At 53.4% G+C, this 14441-nt stretch overlaps 1 protein-coding gene across 1 annotated transcript; it reads left to right on the top strand.

Moving 5' to 3' along the window:
* Window positions 1-3942: 3942 nt before the first annotated feature.
* Z519_04250 (uncharacterized protein) lies at window positions 3943-5136 on the top strand (the record flags this gene model as incomplete). Its single annotated transcript, XM_016761996.1, has 1 exon — window positions 3943-5136. The coding sequence occupies one exon, from the start codon at window positions 3943-3945 to the stop codon at window positions 5134-5136; it is 1194 nt and encodes a 397-aa protein (XP_016622334.1).
* Between the last annotated feature and the right edge of the window lie 9305 nt (window positions 5137-14441).

Raw genomic sequence — 14441 nt, 5'->3', positions numbered from 1 at the left:
GCTGAAATGTCCATTGGGGGGTTTGGGAATCTCGGCCTGGGCATAATGGGAGACGCCTGCCATGCGAGACGAGTTCGCACGACTACGACCACGACTACTCAGCTGCCTTGGATTGTTCCTAGGATAGACGACTGTCACGCGTGCACCTATGGATGTGTCCTGCAAATTTGCTTGAAATGGAAACCTCAGCAGCGAAGAACAGAGCTGAGTTCATGCAGGAGAGAAGTCTCGTTGTGGCTACTGGAGGGCTCTGCTGCCTCCTGGGCCTCAGCATTGAAGGAGGTTGCAGTCCGACGCGTCGTTGACGTGAAGCTTGATGGCGTGGACTTCCGAGTTCTTCCATCGACGGGAAACTCGGGCTTCTCCTCGGCCAGTTTGCGATGGATGTGGAAACAATTCACAAGGGGGAACATGTATTGGAAGCTGCTATGTTATTCTGACATGAGGATTACGAGGTTACAAGCCACTGATACGTAAATCCATAGACGGGTGGCAAATTAGTAACTGCTCAAGGAGACGGAGTCTTTTGAGAGCTGAGGCTTTTGGGCCCAAGTAATCTTTGTCGTGAGATAATATCCATCTGGAATAGTTCGAGGCCTCAAACCCGAGGACCAGATCTAGAACCCCGGAATGGCCGCGGTGGATGGGCTCAACTTCCATTGTCGAGACTTGAGGGAAGAGAGACCACTTTCCGTTGCTTGGACAGTCTGGGGACGATGCACGCATTAGGAAAAGGGAATAGATAGGAATTAGGTACCTAGGTACCTATGTAGGTACGTACCGCCCTAATTCGGATGCTGCATGGATGGCGTGTGCGCCTTTGGGGGACCCAGGACCATGGGTAGCTGAGCGGGATCCCGCACCAGACCAGGGCAGGGCAGTAACGACAGACGGGAACAGGGGGGACAAGGGAGATGGGAGATGGGAAAAGGGGGAACACAGGCTCATTGACATGGACATGGAGCAAGGGCAGTCAGAAGTGGAAATGGATATGCATTGCATTGGGGAAACGAGAGCAAAGAGAGACACGAGAGAGAGCACCGAGAAAAGAGTGAAAGTGAGAGGAAAGTGAATCAGAGCAAAGCAGACGGTGTGTCTTGTGGTGTCTTGTGGTGTCTTGGGCTGTCTCCATCATGTGCTGGTTTCAAGTTCGTCACAGTTCCATTTCTGCGCCATTGGTTTGTGAATCTCGCCTCTCAACAACTAAAACCCAAGCAGCCAGCTGAACTGCGCTTCATTTGCAATTGAGAACTCGAAACATCCCTGCCACCGCTGCCACCGCTGCCACCCTGCCGCCCTGCCACCCTGTCACCCTGCCACCCTGCCACCCTGCAACCCTGCCGCCCTGCCGCCCTCTACGTTTCCCCTTCCCCGTCGCTTGATTGTCGTAATATTCGCCTCGCTCTGGTACCTCCAAGACGGTCCGGCTGTAGGACCCGAAGTACCCAAGGTACTCCGGGGGCGCACTGACCCTAGGTACCCAGCACAGCTTGCGTCTGCCTCGCCAAATTCTGCCGCTATACTCGGTACTATTGCTTTGGAGCGCGAGACTTGACGACCCTTCTGTTGACAAGGATCCAGGCCCTGCCAGGTCCCAGAACGTCGTTCCACCGCCATCAGAACCTCCACGAGCTCGCCGGCCATTTCCCAGCAAGTCCCGGTCTACAGCCATCAACAAGAGCTGGATGAGGGCCCTGGGAACATCCTACGACACACCTCACAATGGTAGTTTGAAGGCGGGGAGCTGTCATGCACAACAGGGGACAAACGTTCTTGATCTACCTGGATCTGCCAGGGCATCCCCTCGGCGGAGTTGGTGATCTTCCCGAACCAAAGTTGGCACAAACTCAGAGCAGCCCGTGGGAAGCTTTGTTGACTGTCTGTTTCCGTTTGGGATGTCCTAACGAAATATGGCGTTCGTCTCGAGTCACCACTAGCCGTCTCAGCCTGGCAGAGGCAATGGAGGCTCCCACCGTCAAAGTCGCTGGACTCCGCGCGCCAGATCCGGACGCGCGATCGCGATCCCTGTCTCTTGTCTTTCATTGGGTTCTCTGTTCGCCAATGCTATCGGCGGCCCATTCTCTGCTCCAATCGACGTCGGGGCCTCGCAGGGGCCACAACGGTCAAACCGCTTTGGCTTCAGGCCGTGGCACCTCGCAATTTTAGTTGCTCAAATGTTTGACGTGAAGACCTACCTCTCGACCACTCAGCGTCCAGGACGCTCAGAGCTCTTGATCAAGGCCTCGACATGCCACTATACTACTTGCAGTTGCTTCCTCCATCATCTCAGCACACATTGATTTGACGGCATCGCTTGTTGATTTCTCTGGAGGGAAATCCCGCCTTCATCATCACCGATCAGGGGGTTCGAGCCCATTCTCTGCTGGCGAGGGAAACCAACAATGCCGGATCGACTCTACCAAATTCAAAATATCCGTGCCTCGATAATGCCCACCCCCCTGGGGTCCGCTTTCAGCTGTGGTTGAACAAGACATCCTTCGGGACTTGCCGTCCGCCCAGACTGGAACTGTAGTTCTCTGATTCATCGCGGGTTTGCCCCTCAGTGCTTGGTAGTCGATGATGATGATGCCAGGTCTCCAAGGATACTTTGTCTCGACGCTGCCGGAGACGTGAAGGGCTCAGGAAAGCGTGGGAAGCCGCTCCCGGGCGTTATGCACGCAATAGAAACTGAAGCTTGCGCTCTGCATACCTCCACCCTCTCGCGTTGGAAGAGTGAATGTGTCAAGGTACCTTTCCTTCATTCTTGCCCTGGTAGGGCCCTGTTGAATTGGCCTGGGGACACCCATGTCTCCAGATCGATCTGGTGGAGAACATGGGCGTTTTGGGTCGAGTTTAAGCGGGCTTTTACACTACACTTCCTTTCCTGCCCATGAATGCGCCCCATCTGGGCTTCGACAAGACGAAGAAATGGGCCCAAGGGACAAGAACGGCTAGTGCTTGCCTTCGATCGCGGCGTTGAGCTGGCTTTGAGGGCCTGTCCCCTTGGGCCTTCCATTCCTATTTGGCTGGTTGCGGACTTTGGCCTGGGTAAGTGAGCTGGCAGCCTAGCCGAAGAACGCTGCTCCATGTCCTTAACTTTTCCCAGAACCCTTTAGAGTTCGCTCAGGAGTGATCCGGGAAGTACGGCGTGGGTCCCAACTTGGGCTTTTGCTTCTCATCCACCACCCACAAACATCCAGCCGGGCTTCCGAAAGAGGACGTCGAGGATTCCCACCTTGCCATCCATGGCGCAATGCTAGCTCGTGCTTTCAGCGCCTCTTTCCCTTGTCCCCCCTCTACTCGGTACGGAGCATTCGACTTCCATTCGCACGCTACATACATCGAATGATAGCACGTTTTGAACATCAGAATTTCAATCTTTTGATTCCTTCAGACCACTGAAGCACGACTCTGCAACGTTTCCAACCCGTCAAGACTCGGTTTGCATCCCAGATCATTTTTCTAGACAAGCGTGGATGGGAGGGGGTCATCAAACCGTAACGTCGACCGTCTATTGGGTCAACGTTGAGCATCCAAAACAGTTCGATTATTGCCTCTGGACCGCTCTTTCTCTTCCCGACTTCTTCAGCAAGCCCGTTCTTCCGGTTTCTGCTTGACCATCGGACTGGCCTTTTGAACAACTACACTCGGCCGTCCGCTCCAACAACGGTTGAATACAGGACGTTCCTGCCCTCCATTTCTCCTGGAGCACTTGGTTGTGGATATTAAGTTGAGGGTTCCAACGGACCGTTCACACCCACCCCACTGGGCCAGGACTCAGATCAAGTCACGCACTGGAGTCATATGTTTATATTTGTCTCCTACGCCGACTAGACTCGTCGAAAAGCGCCTCTGGGAGAGATTTCCCAGACTCTGTGTACGCTCCATTAAGCAGAGAACTGAGGTGCTCACCGCTACCTGCCCAACCTTTCCCTCACCGACATGTCCCGATCTGGCCGGCGAGGCCCTTGGTTGCCGGAAGAAGATGATACTCTGTTGCATCTTGTCCGAACCCAAGGCCCGAACAACTGGGTCAGTATCTCCAAACACATGCAACATCGATCACCGAAGCAGTGCAGAGAACGATACCATCAAAATCTGAAACCTTCTCTGAATCACGACCCTATTTCGCCAGAGGAGGGCGACCTTATCGAGCAACTAGTGGGCGAAATGGGAAAGCGATGGGCCGAAATTGCACGGCGGCTGGGCAACCGGAGCGACAATGCGGTCAAGAATTGGTGGAATGGTAGCATGAATCGGCGAAAAAGGCATACAGGACCGCAGGGTGCTGCTTCGAAGACGGTGGGATACCGGACGCAACCTATTCTTGCTTCGGCATCACCCCTACCGTTGAAGCCGCTTTATCTACCTGGACATCTAGCTTCTCCATCATTCTCAGTCTCGGGTCCATTTCAGGGACCCAATACCAGCCCTTCAGGCACACTAGGGCCTCAAGTCCCGCGACCAGAGCGTCGATACGACGTACTTCCGCAGCCAGACAGGCATCAACGCCCCATGCAGACTGATGGCAGGTCTCTCTTGTACCTAGGGTGTAATCAGCCGACCCTGAGCCCCCTTCAGCCACATTCAGCTGCTGGCAATCTACCAAGTCCAAGAGAAATGCCTCTCCTGGGGCTCCAGAACTGGTCACCAAGTCGATCAGAATGCCAGTTACCACCTCTGAACTGGACTGAAGCCCCTGTTCCATCTCCTGCAGCGACTGAAGCCTCGCAAGGATCGTTTAATCAGCAAGCGCCGTCGCTCGTATCAGACAACCAGTCCAATTGTTCTATTTCGCCCAAGACGATTACATCTCCTCGTCCAGGCGGGACTGTGAGCAAACTACCGTCTATGGAGCTGTGGCCAGAGATGCAACGCAGAAACAGCACAGGGAACTATCCAGATGCCGAGATCGATGGCACTTGGAAGGGGCGGGATAAGGACGACTTCCATGCGTACCGATCAGCGGAAAGAGCAGGTTCGGTGATTCCAGAAGTCACTCTTGTCCCAGGCTCGCCACGTCTACTTTCACTCCAAGAAGGCAGCATAGGCATGAGTACGATCGAGAGGAATAGCCCAAGTCTACCGAGCGGGAAGAAGGACACTCGGATGAACGTGGCACGGCTTCTTGAATGAGAGATGCCAGGAGTATCAGCGGACATCAGCCGCTAAAGCTGGAATACTCGGCATAGCACCGAGTCTGCTACCAACGTTTTTGGCATTTGCTTCATTCGGCCCCGTTTTCCAGCGATTATTGTACCAACACGGCGGCAAGTTAGCCATCCGACACCATCTGCAAGTTTCACGAGGAGCGAGATTCTACGATACCCAACACTGAGCAAGGAAGGAGGTCCAAGTGTTTTGGGTTCATGTCATCAAGAATATTTATCTTATTTAATGCTGGTGGGCGTTCCGAGGATGGTTTTCTGTGCGGCGGCAAGAGAGTCTCAGCGTTTGGCGATCGATTGTTATGATGTTACAGTGGGTGTACGAGTGAATTTCTGGGGAAACAGGCTGCAAAGCGAACTCGGCGCCACGGCCTTTTCCGCGTACAGATATGGACGTTCTGTACCGAGGAGGCTGGGGCAGGCATGACTGATCCAAGCTGGAATGGCCCACGCACAGACTGTGGGCGGACCCAGAAATGATACAAATTTGTCGTTAAAGTGACTTTTACGTACAATTGCCTCTTCTCTGGACCTCACATCACATCGAGATCTTGGTTGTTTCTATTGATAAAATAACTTTTGCCAGGACTGTACGACCCAAGGCCATCAGATCATGGAAGGCTTTCGATAAAGTTGCCAAGCACGAATTGACTGGCAGCTTCCCACATTGGCCAGAGCGCTTGTCGACCACTCTTCTTTGGGGGCAACTCATACATGCATGTTTGCTGCCCATATCTCTTCTCATGAGTCAATCATATTCCTTCAGACTGCAGGGGGGGGGGGGGGGGCCTCTGGGGGGGGGAGGGGGGCATTGGCGGAGAGGCATGGGTGGCGATTTATGCCAGTCGTTTGATCTTCCCGACGGGGAATTTGGGACCTGGGCCAATCAGTCAACCCAGCCACCCGCAGGACTCAAAGATCCCATGAAGCTGAGATTGTCGAGAGCCCTGGTCCGCCTTCCTTCTGCCGTGTCCCGCCGCAAGGATCATAGGGAGTTGCAGACGCACTATCGTTTCCCATCACCTGGGAGCTGCCCATTGCTCTGCCAAAGACTGACGCCAGCTAGCAACCAATCACAAATCGAGGCAGGGGTGGTGTCACGGCAGGGACCCAGCGAAAAGATTTGAGAGATCGCCAAGTGGCGCTAGAGGTCAGAAATCTCGGTCTAGTAGGGCCAACAAGCGAGGATGTTGACAGGGGAAGGGAGCTAGAGGGAGATCAGACGCGAGCACTGTCAACTTGCCCACTGAACGGCGACGGCTAGCCCTCCTGGGCAGCAGCCACAGCGAGAACCCGCCTACCAGGGTCTGCTTGGGTCGGCGATCGGGCTTCAGCAGTTGGTCCCCGTAGTGGACAATTGGAACTGACCCCAGCTCAAGCGTTGAACTCAAAGCCTTCAGTCTCCTCGGCACACTGGCCAGGCCCGGCGCATTTCTGGTGGACTCTCTCCGCCCACTGGCGACAGGATAGCCTGCTGCATTCAAGGCTTTTTTCGCTTGTTTCGCCCACTGGCAGTGGTTGATGTGTGCCGGTCAAGGCCCTAGGCCACCAATCTACGCGCCCATCAGCACAAGTGGTGCCCCAGTTTACTTCCGGCCTGATTAAGGCCTCCGCGGACGTTGAAGCGGACAGGCAATCCCGGTGGGTGCTTTCTCCTTTCCTGCTAGCATGGTGAGCCCTCTTTCCTGCTGACATCTCCTCGATTGACTGGTTTGCCAGTGGTCATCGAGAACAAAGACCCTCACTATTGTACAGATCACTCTAGAAAGCCGTCCAAGAAATCCCAGGCTGGAGAAACGCATCTTGGCTATGTTAAGACCTTTAATGTAAGATGCACCGTTCACAAGCGTCCCCCTCTTTTGTCAAGTGATCGAATCACCACGGAGACCGTTAGCAGATCAGTGGAAATGCGCTTGGACTGGAGCTGCCCCCCTTTCAGCTGCTGTGGCGGCCCTTCATCCTTTTTCAGGATGACGAAAGCTCCTGCTGCTGTGCTCTACTACCCTGCACCAAGCTACGGAGGATTATCATTTACCCCCCATATTTTATGCTGGCGAGAAGGCTTTCGATCCACTGAGCCCGGCCGACGTGAGGGGGCTTTGGGCCGCGGAAAATAAATTGCTGTTTCAAGCCACGGCTCGGAATTGTCCCCGTCTGTCAAAAAGACGGCGGTGGGCAGCGAGTGGTGGGTTCAAAGGATGAGTGTAGGTAAGTGCGGTATGTACCAGTACGGAGACATGATAGCTGGGTGCAGCAGTCTGCATGCATCATGGCGCTCGTACTTCGGCTGTCAATAGGTGCCACCACCTCTTTAATCAACCATGAACGGGCCGCGAATCGCCACGATGATCCATACGTCAAACGGGTCTTCGCGTAAATGCCGAGGACGCAGGAGGTCAGGATGACTATCCACCTTTCTCGAAGAGAGAAGAGATTGGTGAGATTGTCCACCTTGCTGACGAAGTTACGAGATGAAGTATGGTTTTCGAGCACGATCCACACTATCACTGACTCGGCATGAGAACCACTCCAATTCCAGAGCTAAACCGCATCGGAGTGGTAGCTCCCACGAGGCGACGATCAGCATCAATTGAGATCTTGTCTGCTTGATGCTGACACCCTGTCTGCCATTCCCTGTTGGTCGTATTCCATTGCAGGCGAGAGATTGCTTTTTCCAAAACTGAACGGACCTATATGCTATCTTTGCCTAGGACAAGGCACCTTCCTTGTCCATCTTTGTTTTTTCTCCATTGGGAGCATCGGCTCGAGATCGGCGATCGTTTAGAGTTAGTCTTCGCTTCGGGTGAGGCAAGGCGTCGACGGGGCTGCGATCACGATTTGACGGCTTCTTGCATACCCCGGACTTGTCTGGAATGAAGGCATGGCTCAGCTAGTGATGGCTTTGCCACCTACTACCCGATTCGACGTCCACAAGCGAGTTTCTCGGGCCCCTGAAACGCCACATGCTTGAGCTGTCCACCACCAAAAGGAACACATCGAGTCAATCGCCGAACAGTCCTTTTGCGGCGGTCCAAGCAACTATGGAGGACAGAACGCCACAAATAAGGTATGATTCTAGCACGCGGTGTTTAAATCGACTTGTTACTAACTCAACCACACCAGGAACATCAAGTAGAGCGAGCAAAGTACGATTTCAAGGCCAAAAGAACCAAAAAGGGGTAAACCACGAAAAGGGCGGCAGGGTCCATGGCCCGAGGCCCTGATACTGTCAAGGAAGTTGCATCTCGTAACCTTGCAGATCTGTCAAATCTTTTTTCCTTGAAGCAACATCAGTGTTGCAATCGGCCAGCTCTGCCATGGCAGCCTTGCACAACCCCCTTGAGGCACAGATATCTCCTTTGGCGAGCCTCCGTCAATCGCGAGTCAATCTACCCACTGCAAGCAAGCGAGCTCCTTCGCGTCCTCAAACAAAGGATGATGGGCATCTGCCACGAGTCGATGGAGGGATCGCTGGATTGAGTTATGCGAAAAAAGAGTGCATTGTGCATACACGACGCTGAAAAGCCGGGCCGCTCGCTGCAGAGCGGCAGGGTTGATTTAATGCTTGTCGATCTTTTGCCCCTTCTTCTGAAGGCGGAGCCTTCGCCTTTGCGAGGCGAACTATCAGGTTACTCGGTACCATTATCAGGGGCAAATATGTCCTGCGTTCCTCCAGTATAGGTGCACCCTTGCTATCAAACCTTGTAAGGCAACCGGGGACTTCTCCTTCAGCCGTTGGGAATTTCACGTAAGCCGACGCCTCGGTGGCTATTAGGTAGCCATCAAGGGGCTTGACCGCTCCATGGGCGGAACGATAAATGCCAGCCATAACAAGGCTTGACCAGCAGAATCCTGGTTGAGGCATGTGTCAGTGTGAGACCTTGATCTCGTGTGGCCCATCTTAGTTGTTTTTCTACGGAAGCTTCGGTGGCCTTTCACGAGCTTGGACCAGCTGTTTTGGCCTTGCCAATGCGTGGCGGAATGGGCCCTCTTGTTACTGGGGCCGTTCTGCCGACAGCTCTCCTTGGATGTTGGTGCTTACTGGGCATTGGAACTCAAATCTCCATCGAAACGACTACAACGGATGGTAACGAGCATGCCGTTTCCTTCCCAGGCCCTACCTTTAACTAAGAGGTGCCCTTTCCAAGCCCACCAGATCCTGTCCTACCCCGGTCGGCCTTTACAATTACGAACCCATGCAGAAGCCGATTCGCCAGATACTGGCCATGTGAGTATTTTCAGAACAGCATCGGTACAAACTTTAAAGGCGTAGCAACAGGCACGGTTTGTTTGTACCTTATCCGAAGCGCGAAGGACTGCACCAAATCCGCCCCCAGTCTGGTAAGCCTCGAGACGTAAGGCGGAAGCAGAGTCCTGTACGTCCTCTGGCACCCGCCGCAATTTGAACCCTCCGACTTCTTAGTACAGTATCCGACGAGGTCAAAGTGCAGGACAGAGCTCTGGGTGTTATGCCCTTGGTGCGGCTGTCACACTATGCTCGCCCCAAACTCGGCACCTCAGGAAACTAGACCTCGTGGGCTGGTACCTCGTACGAATGCTCCGTACTCCGTACTTGTGCCTACTTGTAGGTAATTGAAATTTCCCCCGCTAATGCTCTATTGATCCTTCTCGGTGGCGACGGTGGAGAAAGGCGGATGCGCTGTGGGCTCACTAGGCTTTGGACTATTCGAGCCACCTTAGTTAGGCAGTCTCAGCATTACTACAACAGGTGCACGCCCAACAACTACTCGGTACTAGCAACGAGTCCCTTGAAGCCTTGTCTTTTTCGGGGCCACCACGACTTCCCCTTAAACGAATTAGCGACCCAATGGTTGTCGCCAGGGCCCCTTTCGACTTCGGCTCACGGCAGCGGCAAGAATTGACGACAGGCCAACGAAAAGGCCAGAACCTCTTCTTCTTCTGCTGCTGCTGCTAGCTGGCGTTGAGTCCATGAAGTGCCTATTTGCTCTCCACAATGTCACTGTGGGCTTGCAGCACAGGCTTCTCGCCCAACATTGTACCTCAGCCCACGTACCTCGTATGGTCTCGTTCATGGAGATACATGTCCGATTGGCCTGCGTTGCCCACAAGGAGCAAAGACGCTGTGTGACCATTCGAAAGCGCGCCTTCGAGATCCGAAGTTTCCTACTGCCATCAGTGGTTCACTTTCGAGATTCAATGCCGCTTTTCAGCCAAAATCTCAATTTTCCCGTGTTGTGCCAAAGGTTTCCTTGCCAGTCAGAGGTACATCCTTGGGCGTTGACTCCTGGGCCCTTGCTCGCATGAAGTCAGGAACGAGGCTGGCCATTTTTGGTTTGGATGCAAGTCCACCGCTGTGGCCTGAAAGTTACAGACAGATACGACAGATACATGCTCTGCGGATGTCTGGAGTCGGGCATCACCACCCAAACATGGGCACGTCTCGCCACCCAATGGTGCCACAAAACACCACGGACATGCTTATGGCCCTCTGCTCCTCCCCCATCGGTTGGGCCCTTTCCTGCATGAAAGCTGTCCACCATTCGTTCTTGCTGTCAGCCATGGCTTTTCTTCCGTACACCTAACCCGCTGGGTTTTACTCATCTGCCCGACGCAGACAACCAAAGCTCACATGGATGCGAGAGTCTGGAATTTACCGTGCCGTCTCGCAGCCTAGTCTGCGGCGATACTTGCCGATTCCGCTTTCTCTTGCCCTCATCGCTGTTATCCCTCGGTCTCACGCAATCCGCTGGTAGCCATGGGGCTGGGGACTCCCGAGAGGGACAGTGTTGTGGGGGTGTTGGTGGTGACCGCTCACCCCAAGAGGTACCTGGATGGAGCACGTCCAAAACAAATGGGTGCCAGCCGTCACAGCTAGTCGTCCAAATACTGCCTAATTCTTACCGCCAGCCAGCGAAGGCACAGCGCGGGCAGTGACCATGATCCCAATGATAATATACCTTTTGGAACGACTCTTTGAACCCCAAGGCCACCTTTTGGCGAAGAGCTTGGTCGTTCAGACCTTTGCCATGCGCACTTTTCAACACTTTCACACCTTTTCAAAGCCCCGACAGAACATGACCAGAAGGTATTCCTCCGCTAAAGACCTCACACTCCCATCCCCAGCCAAAGGAGTCCATGGCCCGAAGCGTCAGCTCGGGTATCTCGCTCTGCCTGGAATGACGTGGAATCTTTGATCCCGCTGGGACAAGAGTCATCTCGTCTCACTTGATTAGATCTTCAAGCATCAACTTTGACAAGGAACCCCCTGAACAAGCTGGATCCCCTTCTCCCCTGTAAAGGAGCCGGTTGATGGCGTGCAGATGCAAATTAGGGCAGATGTCCCCAGGACGGAGAATCACTGTCGGCTAAAGGCGTTTAGAAATTTCTCGCCCGCAGTCGCCCTACGGGCTATGCCCTGCCACGCTCTCAAGGTCCTTAAACCTTCGACAACCTAGTTTGACACTTCACCGCCGTCGGTGCCTTTGTGGACCTTGCGACCATCACCGTTGGAGGGAGACTGAAATCTTCTAAATATATCAAATGACGGTTTTGGTGCAAGGTGGAGGCCAAAGTGAAACGTGAAAGCAGAGGTATTTTGAATGTTGCGATTGGCAGCACGTCGCTAAGGGCAGTTGAATCAGGACTCGAGGATAAGGGTTTGGCCTTCTGCACAATGGCTGCCTTGCATGCAATCCCCATTGACTTGCCGTTTGCCAGAGCCGGACGCACTCAGGATCGGTCGATCTCGTGCTTTGGTGGTTTCCTCTTTCGGTCTGTGGATACGCAATTTGATGCATGCCTTCAGTCGGCCGCATCGACCTGCAGATCATTCAGCTGAGCCAGGGCATATGCAAGAAGTGACGACGCTAATTATTGACTGCTGTATGAATGCCATTCAATAATCGACATGAGATGCTCAAAGATCGAGAATCACGTCGTATCTGGCCATCTATCAACAGACCGTGTGATTGCGAAGGTATCGTGCGTGTGGGCGAGGAATTTGCAGTTTGCCACCTTCCTCTGGCCATGAGCAAGGTGGGTATTTGTTATGCAATGGAACGAGGCCCAGAGGAGTCGAAGCCAGTTGAGTTCACCGTGTCGTGACCGGCATACTATTCAACGTTGAAAGCCGACTCCATCTGATCCACTCCCGGCACATCCCAGCTGGAAAGACCCCATATTCTAGCTGGTGATAGCATTGAGCCTGTTCAACGCAACTGAATCTACCTCGATGGACCTGTTGCTGCAACGAGGGAGAAGACTACCTCTAAGTGACAAGTCCCAGCAGAGAGACGCGCCCAACGACGACGGGAAAACATGGGCCCCTGGGTGACTGGGAGCGATGGGAGAGCATTCAGCAGCAGTTCATGTCCGACACATTTCCTGGGCCCTCTTCCAACCACCACTCATCCATCATATCCAGGGCTTGAGGCGTCTATTCGCTCAGCAGGTACTTCAGAGGTGTGGAGGGTCCTGGTCATGGCTCCATACTACCTGTGGGTGATGGACGAAGGGGACAATCAAGCTGGACCGTGTCTGTTCCAAAGGTTCTCTGTAGGGAAAAGGGACCGAGGAGGGCATACCTGGACATCAGCTGATGCTCGACGCTTGTTTATCTCTGGTTTCTCGAGCTTTGGCGTCTAGGTAGATTTGAGGCCCTCTCGTTCTCTCTCCCCTCCTCCTCCCTGGCCCTCCCCCATTTCATGTGTTCCGCCAAAGCAATTTCTCAGTGTATTCAGGTGACAGCTCTATTGTTCTGTCCTGAAGTTGAATTCTTTCATTCATTCTTTTTCCCCACGTAATTTCCTCATCATGGCGGGAGTCCATGGATGGTTTATATTGCAGAGCAGAGCCAAAACAGGACATAGACGTCCTGCCAAACCGCCCCTCAGAGCCCGCAAAGGGACCGCAGTGCAGACATGATGGATGATCCATAGCGGGCGCTGTAGGGGAAGCTGGTCTTTCTTGAATCAGCCTTTGCGGCCGTTCAACTGATGTCCAGCTAAGAGTGCTTGTAGTACTCAAAAGGGGAGAAAGAATCTCTATGGTTTGAGGCTTGCGTCGGATGAAGGTGTACCTCGCCTCGCCTCTCCCTTGTCAAACAACAAAAAAACCCCCATCTATGCTATGTGATCCCTCACCTCTCACTGCTAGCTAGCAGGTCTTCTTCCCCTCGATGATTTACACTCCTTGACGCCTTTTCTTCGAGTGCTGAATACACCACCAACATCACTCCCCCTTCATTGCACACAGAAAGAGCCGGGTCAAGGGCAATTACTGGGTCTCTTGCTCGTTCACAATCTCGAGCTCGTCGTCGGCCCTTGATGATGCCAGATCCACCGATTCATGCCGTCCTATCTGCAGAAGGCACTCGTCGCGAGGAACGCAAGGTCCAGAACTGCTCCCTTAGAACACCTGTGGCTGGTCCGCGTGCACTATCCAACGAGGTACGACTTGATTCCTTTTCTCCCCTTCCCTTCTAATTAACTCATTAATTCGCTCGCTCGTCCATGTTTTTCGTCCATCCATGCATCGTTTCTACAATCTGGCAGGTGAGCAGGGATTAGTCAAAGCAACTACCCTAGAGCTACAGCTATATCTTTGCCTCTTCTCTCGTCTCGTCTCGTCTCGTCTCGTCTCGCTTCCTCGCCTGCTAGGCCTTCCACTCCAAAATCGCGAAAGAACCGCCGTCTCTACCCCATTTTCAACGAGTACCTCCTTTCCGCGTGTCGTGTGTGTCCCGTTCACTCCCCATCTCCATGCCCTCGGTGTGTGGAAAGCCTAGGAGCAGCATATCTACCTAGATACGCACCTACATACCTGCCTTCCGGTTTACCTACTTACAGAGATATTCAACTATTGTGAGATCCTGTGTTTCTGTCTGCAGAACAAGCAAAGAGGACAGTCCGGTAGCAGAGAAGCCAACAGGATGAAAAGAGGAGCAAGAAGGGGGAGACTGGGGAAGAGACCAGAGGAGGAGAAGGAGGATAGCCCCCTACGGAGGCATGCCTCTGTCTTTTGTACCATGGATACAACAGACGGTTTTGGAGGATCTTGGCAGGTGCTACTGGCAGGCAAGGCAAGAAAAATGAAAGAGGAGAAATGACGAGAAACGACACGTCAAGAAAGAAAAGACAAGCAGAATTATAGAGGAACAATATCCACAGAAAGAGATATCTCCTTGCCCTCTCCACGAGGTTTGGGGCTCGAAGCAACAAGGGTTCCTAACGGAAGAAGGAAATGGGATCGCAACTCAGGGTGTGCGTAGGTGGATATAGAGAGAACTGTGAA

Source organism: Cladophialophora bantiana (genome assembly GCF_000835475.1).
Source record: "Cladophialophora bantiana CBS 173.52 unplaced genomic scaffold supercont1.5, whole genome shotgun sequence".
NCBI classification, from domain to species: domain Eukaryota; kingdom Fungi; phylum Ascomycota; class Eurotiomycetes; order Chaetothyriales; family Herpotrichiellaceae; genus Cladophialophora; species Cladophialophora bantiana.
Note: the sequence above shows the minus strand (reverse complement) of the source record. Positions and strands in the feature narration are given on the sequence as shown.